The sequence below is a fragment of the Suillus subaureus genome (assembly GCF_016647635.1).
Source record: "Suillus subaureus strain MN1 chromosome Unknown BJ212scaffold_390, whole genome shotgun sequence".
Lineage (NCBI taxonomy): Eukaryota > Fungi > Basidiomycota > Agaricomycetes > Boletales > Suillaceae > Suillus > Suillus subaureus.
In genome coordinates this window covers 4018-13736 of record NW_024538946.1, presented here as the reverse complement: position 1 = coordinate 13736, position 9719 = coordinate 4018, and the positions used below count along the sequence as shown (strand labels likewise).

At 49.0% G+C, this 9719-nt stretch overlaps 1 protein-coding gene across 1 annotated transcript; it reads right to left on the bottom strand.

Moving 5' to 3' along the window:
- Positions 1–9068: 9068 nt before the first annotated feature.
- On the bottom strand, positions 9069–9503 carry BJ212DRAFT_1199322 (uncharacterized protein; the record flags this gene model as incomplete). The annotated part of the gene is made up of 2 exons (XM_041329045.1): positions 9069–9335; positions 9396–9503. Coding segments are annotated over 2 exons (375 nt in total), but the record flags the coding sequence as incomplete, so codon positions are not given.
- Between the last annotated feature and the right edge of the window lie 216 nt (positions 9504–9719).

Sequence of the window (9719 nt, the reverse complement as noted above, 5' to 3'; positions counted from 1 at the left end):
GACTCCAGTTGTACATACGTTAAAAGCGTATAACGACTATATTATAATGTTTGTTCGCTAATTTAATCATGTGTGACTTTCGCATCTTAGTTCCCACGAATGCAACACGAATATGTTCACGGTTGACTATGTTTGGCAAAGGCTTCAGAAATAAACAACTACAAACCGGTAGGCCGCTGTAGACCGTGAGATGCGAAGCCTCACGGGCTGTGCGGGGTCGGCAAGACCATCTTCCGCCCCTTGCAACCAGTCCGAAAGAATGGAAATCGAATCCAACCGCCATGAGATACAAATATATAGTTTATTTCAAGAAACGGGACCATGAGGACATAGAACATACATAATAGGGGCACATAGGTACATCGAACAGTCCGCAGACAGTGAAGCAAAGTGTTTGTAGGATGATAGGAACCAGTCAAAAGTCATCATGAACGCTAGTTCCGTAACTGCTGTGGTTAGACCCCCGTAAGGACTGCACACTCGAAGCAAAGAGACCACACAAAGATGCCTGGAGATGTTTCCTGCAGAATCCGTGCTGAGGAATAAGAGGCAGAGCGAGTATGGGTGATCTGTGAGGCTTGAGGCTTCCAATACTTTCCATGACGTCGTTAATCGAGACGGAGCTGAACAGCCTTGGAGCCGAGGAACGGTCAATCTCGGCTGTATTGGTCAGTAGTCACTTCCACAAGCTAAAGTGAACACACCTTGTACTCAAAGAGCCACATAATCAGGATTATGGGTCTGGTTCCAGTTTTTCGCCTCTAGCAAGGACGCGGACGCCCTTGCTAGGTTGAGAGACCACTTCCATCATTTGCATAACGGCGGCAGGGCGCTCCACTAGTCCGTGCCTCGAGCGATAGGAAGAGCTCCCGGAGCAGTATGAGAATTACGTCTACCTCGACCAGCTTGTCGTTTTCCTCTATCGTCATCATCAAGGTTACGAGGGTGGTTCGATGAAGGCGGAACAAGTGGCGCTGCGGAAGGTTCCATTCTAAGAGAGTGATACCAGCCCGAGTAGCCCAGTGTCCGATCAGTAGGCCAGCTGAACGAGGCTCATACTTGTGAGTGTGTGGACTCGGAGCTGGAAGGGGTACCGGAGAGGAGACTTCGGGCATTGCCTCAGTTCGACCAACCTGAGCTGGAGTAGCAGAAGGGGAAAGGATAGCAAGAACGACTTTCAGTTTGTCGCTCGTTGAAGCACGAGTTTCAGCGACGTGGTCAACTTCCCAACGTGCGCAGCAGATCATGCGCCGAACCCACTCTGGAGAGCCAGAGAGGTGGAGTGGCTGTGACGTAGCCTTGTCCTTATCATCATCTGGTGACAAGTCCTTGAGCTCGATGCGGTCCCACGGAACGAAAGCATCATCCCGCTGGACACGAATACGAGGATTTGTGCCAACTTGAGCCTCTAAGATTCGTGAAGCTGACCGCGCGCGCTGGGCAAGAGGACTTGTTCCCTTCTTGAGTAAATCAAGAGTATTCAGGCTAAGCCACCTCACGTCAGTTGACAAAACACTTGCAACTTCCCAACTGACCTTCAAGGGGGACAATAACAATTTCATCACGTCCATCTCTGCACCATTTCTTCACCTGGTGGAGGGCATGTACCAATACGCTCGCATCAACCACTACTACATCAGCGTCCTTGTCACTCCTCGCCTCCTCGCTCGATTTCCTGGGCTTTTGCATCTTGACCTCATTGTGCTCTCTTTCAGGTACAGCTTCAGCGACAGACTTCTTCGCGGACCTATTGCCTGAAGATGGGCGTTGTTTGGGTGCATGGTTGATAACACCGCGACGGTTGGTATTACCCAAGTCGGCTTGTGGATGACGACGGTCTCTCCAGTTTCCAGATGCTGGCCCATGTGTAACTGATTTCTCCAGCTGTTCCACTTGGTGACTTAGAAATGCAGCCCCGAGCGCTCGAGACATGGCAAGCTTGTTCACCGAACCGTTAGTTGTGGGACCCTGCAGCATGGCACGGTGACAAAAGTTGATGGTCAGTGAGAAGATGCTCAGCGATCCCGTTGAGCTTACCTTGCTCTCCGCCATTCACTATGTGACTAGAAGATTATTACAAGGAAGAAGAGTATAGCTTTCAATGTAGGCTGTTGGTCGTGGGACAGATACAGCTCCGAGTCTAGTGCGGCCCACATCGCGTTAGTGGACTTATACTTAGTCAGCAAGCTGTGGGGAGTTTTGGTCAGGTCTAAATCTGAGACCTGCATAATTAATGATCAAAGCCTCAAGGCGGGGGACTGGTCTAATAGGGTCTAATAGGGTCTAATACTACAGTTCTGTCGGGTATCAAGGCGCCAACAAGCAAATCGATAAATATAAAACACCGCGTCTTCTTAGCGAGAGTCGATGCTAGTCAACCAAAGCCAAATATCATTCCAAATAAATCCTTCCATCCCCTCTTCACCACGACCTGCGTCCCCGCGCCATACTCGTCAGCTAACCATTCTAGATAACGGGCATCAAGAGAGCTTAGAGGGCCAAGCTCGAACGATACCATATCCTTTGGAGTAATGTAGATCGTCGAAGTCTCTGGTGTACCGGAGGCGACAGAAGGAAGTAGATCAACTAGGCGAGAAAGTTGGAAGCTGGTGTTGGCGTGGAATGTTTGAAGTAACGCGAGTGTTGTTAGAATCTGACGATCGCGTCGTTCGTTGGGTTCTGGATCTGTGTCATCACCATTGCTGCATAACTGCGGCATAGATCGCGTAGCAGCGGAAGATGACGAAGGCTGGCGACGGTCAGCACCAGTATTTCCAGCTGGCCAAGTTATGCCGCTGGACCTTCTCATTCCCTTTGAGTTTGGGCTTCCGCCAGGACACCCTTCAATCCCCATACCCAGGTTACGCACAAATGTACCGTCGACGGTAAGGTCATCGTCACCTTCTAATCTGATGCTGCCCCAGTTGGCGAGGGATCCGTTGCCGGTGGAATAGGACGCGACCGAGTTGCCGCGCCAGGACCCCATCCAGAGCCCAGCACATACAATACACACGTCTTCATATATTCTCCAAGGATCTGTCCATGCAGATGAGGGTTTATTTCTCGCATCGGTTTCAGATGAGGGGCGGCAGCATGGCTGTGCACATTGATCGCCGTCCAGCTGTAGAATGCGTTCAAGCTCATTCCACTGTCAAGTGTGTTCAACACGTATACAGAGATATGATTGCAAATTATATGTACCAGCCTTATATCACTCCACGTGAAGCGAAAGACAGTTAAACGATGCGTGGGTCCTTTGGAACCAGGTGGCTGGAGCTGCGGCTTTGAGAGGTACAAGGTTGGTCGTGAAGTTTTGGAGGGCGTAGATGTCGTTAGATCGATTAGAAGGTCGTAGTAAGATGGTTTGTCCAGGAAAATGGCATCAGTCGTGCCTTTCAAATCAGAATAAGGGGCACGCCGAGAACTATATTTGTCGTCACTCACAAGCAACCCAACCTCGACCAGTTTTGCCTTCGCGGTCCATCTTGTCAAGGTCACTGAGAGTAACCATGCCAAGCACATGAATGCCCTCTTGTGTTTTTCCTTTAAGCCTCGTATAATACTGCGTGACTGGGTCATTTTCATTGATGTCATTAGTTAGTGGGTCAAGTTGTGCTGCGTAACAGATATCCGCAGCCACTTGGCATAGTATGCATGCGGCTTCAACCGGCGGGAGTGTATATATAAGTATCCTCCGACGCCCTAGGACATGCTTGTACAATGTCAATGCCGAAGGTCCTAGGATGCGCAACAGGTGTGAGAGGTGCATGGTGGGATTAAATCGAGACAATTCTGAATCTGGCTGTATATTGGTGTCAGCCAAACACAAGGAAAGACTCATGCTGCATCGCACATTATCGAGTTCATGGCTCCAGCCATACCATTCGCCAGCACCACTAAGATCTGCTCGTTGAACCTTGCGTTCTTCGAAGAAAATACGAGCAGGTTCCCAATCACTTTCGGATGGTTCTAAAACACCTCTGGTTTCTAGCGAGAAATAGATAGAATCGGCTAAAGCTCGAAGGGCAGCGACATGCCGCCACGGACGAGACCGGGTAGATTTGGCCAATAGGACTCCAAGAGACGTCAGCCGAAATCCGCGGTGGCCTTGTTCAGCGGTCCTCCGTCGACGGAAAACACATACGCCTGAATGGGTGTCCTTCGTGAAGTATCTATTGGACTCTGATAAGTAGAGCTGTGATATGGGTACAGGGCACATACACCACATCCCGGTCTACAAGGTGGAGACCACTGGGGAGGGTACTGAATTCAACACCATCGAGCTCAAGGTCTGAAGCACGTTTAAGTCGCTAACCGATATGAAAATTGCAAACAGACCATCGCTGGCCTTCAAACACCAGTCCACCAGATTGCCCTTCGTTGGGTGAAACGAAGCGTGGAAAATAGCAACTGGACAACCAAATATCAGTTGAGCTCTTGCAGCTTCGGACTTAATAACAGACCTATATCCTGAGGTGCTCTTCCTCTTGAGTCGACGGCATCGATGGACATGGTTGCAGCCGCATGCACAGGCTGCTGCAGGCAGCAACTGTTTAAAGTCTCACACAATATTAATGTCACGGGCTGAAGGGACCATCGGTCACACTCTTGTCACGCTTAATCCGCGATGGCTTCGACCACTTCATCGCAGCCTCAACAAATCAATGTTGCTGATCTCGACCTCCAACAGTTATCTGATGTGCGCCGTCAGCTAGAAGAGGTACCTTAATGATATTGTTGTTTTCCTACATCTCTGATTGCGCCGTAGGAACTGAACCACCTCACGAATTCATTCGCACAGCTGAAACAGGCACAAGCGAAGTTTAAGTCATGTATTGAGAATGTCGGAGAAGTCAAACCTCAAAACAAAGGTACTTCTGCATTTTCGTCTTCAGGCTCTTACTTGACTCTATCCGTACAGGAACGACTATCCTCGTTCCTTTGACCAACTCTCTGTATGTTCCTGGTCACCTGAGTGACGCGGAGAATGTAATCGTCGACGTTGGTACAGGGTATTACGTGAAGAAGGCATGTACGAGGTCTTATATTACAGTCTGCCGCTGATTAGATGGCCGTACAGTCTCGGGCCCAAGCCACAAAATATTATGAAACAAAAGTGGAATATATTCGCACCAATCTCGATACGTTACAAGAAACGATACAGAAGAAGCAGGAGAATATGAACTACCTGATTAATGTAATGCAAGCTAAACTACAGCAGTCCCAGACACAGCCCATCAAAGCCTGAACTTTCGATTCGAGGCAAGATTACATTTGCACACTGTTCTCCCCCGCTGATCTCTCTATAACAGATTTTTAGCTGTAAAATACTGAATGCACAATTTTGCCCCTTCATCGTGCATGCAACGTTCGTTACTTTACTTGGATGGCAGATCCCAGTTAATGGCCTGAGAAACGAGGTCCCTCACTGCTGAAGAAGATTGCTCTGTGTCGTCTGTGCTCTTGTCGATCACTAGGATATGAACAATCTCCTGAACTAGAGATTTATCGAAAGGTATGTGACATATTATCTTGAGCCTGTCACGGCTAGCTACAAACGACAAAAAACGCAAGAGCCACAAAACTCGATCAAACACAATATCATCATGTCAAAAACGCTTCGACGACTGTGGACCTCATGACGGTCGATGCATACGAGAGACCCTATTCGTGGTCTCCGTCTTGCATCGAGCAGCGCATCATGCACGAAAACACTGACTCGCGAAGGCAACTGCTCGTCTAGTGCTATGACTTTCTAAGAACCACTTCAAAGAACGGTATGAATAAGTATTGTCCAAATCTTCGCCTCGTTGTCATCTCGGAGCTCATTGGACGTCATTTAGTGCGAAGGCGGCCGTACAAGTGAGTGGGAAGTGACTGCACATTTGTCGTTGTACGTCTACGACACTGACGAGAACACAACTATTCGATGGCTTCTTCAAGTTGCACAACACAGTTCTACATCCAGCGAGAACGACAGCGCTCGGAGTTGCTTGATAATAGAATGGCTCATCAGCGTCATTAGAACTGAAATCACATCTACCGAATCGAGTTCTATCTTTCTGGTCGAGGAAGTCCAATAAACGGATGGTTCAGGTGGTCAGGCACAAGTTTGCCGGTTAGTACGTATATTCCCTGGCGATAATTAAATGTGTGTTCGTGTCGTGATCTTTTGCATCGTATGCCAGACGGGCGTCCGTCAAGTCAAATTGATTGAAGCGTTGAAGTTCCTCATCTCGTCCGTTGTCAAGCTTCCTCACTTCTACTGCCCACTATCCCTTCCTCCTATTCCTTGACACACAAGCACTTGTAATAATTAGAGGACCAATAACATGTCTCCTGCCCAATATCTATGAATTGAACTTCGCGAGCATGTCGTTGGCTATACTTCTCAACCCCTTCACAGCAACGTCGACCCCTAACTGCTCTGGCAGGTCTCGCATTTCCACCACCACGATAAGACGATCCATCCGTCTGATGAGCTGCTCGAGATCATCTTTTGAAGCGATACACATGTACTTCTTTGTACCTTCTACAAGAACGGGGAGGAATTCGATACAGTGTGTGTTGTTCATTATGAGAAAAGCAGACCACCATGCCTTTCTCATCATGTCCCACCACTGCTGCTCTGTGATGGAATTGAGTGATGCGGTGGACACCTGTTCAGATGTCATTCGAAGGAAGATACCAGCGAGGTAAAATGCATGCGGCTCGGGTGATTCGCAGCACACTGCGATCATCCTAATGACCCGATCCATTTGGCAATGCAAATAGGGGCGCCAGTAGGAATTCCTCGCTAGGGCAAAGATCAATTCGAGATAGCACAAGTCGCGGTCGGGATGGAAGAAGCAATCAGGACCACCATCGGTAGATGTTGCGCCTGGTTGCGGACAGACAGCGGTAAGAATAGCAGGGGATAAATTGGTCAAAACCATGTCCACATCATCAACGACATTGATGGAGGCTAGGACTTCTCGGGAAGTGTGAGCAGCGCGAAGGGCAGCATGGCGTAAACGGAGAGGCATGCTGCTCCCCATGCAGGCAATGAGCTTCTCCATGTATAGATGTTGTTTAGTGGAGCTGCAGCCCACTGTCATACTACTCAGTAGTACAAGGATGTCACCTGCTGTCTCGTGGTCGTTGAAACAAATATCGCCGAGGTAGTCCACTAGCCAGTCGAAGTTTTTCGGCGAGTGGGAATTGCTTTTCCACGAGATTCGATGCTGCCATAACCAGGCAGGACCCCATCGCGATTCATCGGTAACGACGGCGAACCTGAAGGGCTGAACTTTTCGCAGCGCTGCTGATTGATGCCTTTCCGATAACCTCGCCCGTGAATAAATCTTCCTACACACGCCCAGGTTCCACATATCCTGTGATGGAGGTGGATCAGGTAGACCGAGCTGGAGCATGCGACAGATGACGTCGGTGAGGTCCCATGCTCGGCAGCAATTTGTGCTGTCACTGTCGAGATTGCTTCCGTCCAATGCCCAGAATGCTTTCCGGAACTGCGCCCAAAGAGACTCAGCAAGTTGATGTAGAGCAGAACTACACGATCTTTTCGTTAAGCATAGAAGAACGATCAAATGAGTCAATAGCACCTTTTATCAACCCGAACGATGTCTTTCTTGTCAAATTGAATCCCGACCATGACGCAAGCCAGAAGAGTGCAATTAGCTATGATTTGAGGCGACGGAGAGGAAGGAGAGGACAGGTGTTTTGATATCACTGTGATGGCAAGTTTTTCTACGTCTTCATCTACTCGCCCTGTGACAAAGTGGAAAGGAAGAACGTGAGTCAGCCGCTCGAGGACAGGGTCGGAACAAGCCCAAAACTTCGGTGAAGACCACAAGACAAAAGGTGGTTTATATTTCGCAACAAACAGCTTGGTTGTCGCAATAATCACATTGTCTTTGACTTTTGTCCTCTCCAACATCCGGCGAAACACGCTGTAGTCTGTGCTTCCCTGGCCAATAAATCCATAGGCAGGATGTCCCTGAAGAATGCGGTTGCAGTATAGGTGACAAAGAGCCATTGTACATGCCGATGCCTTCTCCTCCAACGACGGTATGATTCGCTCCTGGACATCCAAGCAGGTTGTGTAAACATCGTACAGCTGACGCAGCGTGTCTGAGACGTCAAGATCCAGAGGCCAGTCGACATGCCGAACAAGGCTAGCAGCAGCGAGAAATACTTCAGGATCTGTGGATGTCTCGAGCAGCCATTTGATGCTCGGTGCTTCGAGAGAGCTGATGGGTGTGTCCGGCAGCTTGAGCTTAAGGAGGGATTGATTCTTGGCTATAATTTTCCTGCTCTGGTCAAACGATTGTGCTTCAGAATCCATGGCCATTGTCAGAGAGCGCCGCCAGGATAGAAGGCGCTGAAATGCGTCGAATAATGACCGAAGACGGCGCCATGTGAATGAGCGGGTTGCAAACACAGAGCCTGGAGTAATATGAGCGCTGGGTGTGCTATGCAATAGTACCAAAGAACGTCACCTGCTAGTTCTGATCGGATCCGATATATAACATGCTGGACATATCGATAGAACAGGGAATTTAACATCAATTGTAGCACATCTAGCAAGAAATGATCAAAATTTGGGCATGCTTAAGGAAACGCAACGTACCGTGCACTGACTGCTTAAGATACCGGGACGTCAAAATAACCACTGGACGGAGGACCTCTGCAATTTTGACTCAGACCGGAGATGAGCAGAACTTGAAAATGATCTTACTATCAATGCGCAATATGCGCAACATCGTCGATATCGGGCTCTGAAATGGACAGACAGGGGATACCAAAGCTGCCATCACCGTCAGCGAATAAAACAAAAACCCAAAGACCGTGGTTGCAATGATGACCCAGGCGACCGTGTACTGCTCGTACCACATATTGGCGCTGAGAGCAATTCCAAAGAGAAGAAGAGAGAATTGCAGTAGGATTGGGAACGATTGCATGACAGCATCAAAATACCATGTGACAATGCCGTCGAACCTCTCTTGTCTGCGCTTCGCTCGTTCCTCCTCCGAGCCGCGGCCGTATCTATGCGACTTGTAAAACCCGAGCCACTGTTTGCCTAGCACGGCCTCGAAAGCAGCGAGTAAACTGAAGGACAAGCTCGCGTACGCGATGCATTGTATCCTTATGTTGGCTGTGGACGGCGACCAGGTAGATGCTGGCGATACTGGCGTAGACCCCGCTGCAGTGAAGTTGCCGAGTCCGATTTGGACGAGTTGGGCGAGAAGGGCATGCGTGGTATCGTCGGGGTCTGGACTGAGATTCGACTCCATGGCCACAATAAAAGCTGTGCTGACGGCAGAGAACAGACCAGACTAATCGAACGTCAATATTTCAATCCCAATACAAGGCAAAGGCGAGAATGCAAAACTTACAAAGATCAACACGATGTCCATGTCATTGTAGTATCGCTCAAGGAACTCCTCGTCGTGTTCCACGGCGACTCTTTTGTATGCCGCCCAGAAACGAGAGCGGTCGTCCTTGCCGGTCTTCGAGACAATCGTTGAATCCTTAAGAACGTCCAACACCTGCTTCAAGACATTCACTCTGCAGGAATAGTATCATCAGTTGTGACCCCTTGGCTTATTTGGTTGCTCACATTTCACCTGGACTTAGTTGGTCATCCTGCAATACGACCTTTTGCGCCTCACTGAGACGATATGAGCATGATCGAGATTGCGACCGAGTGGAACTCACGT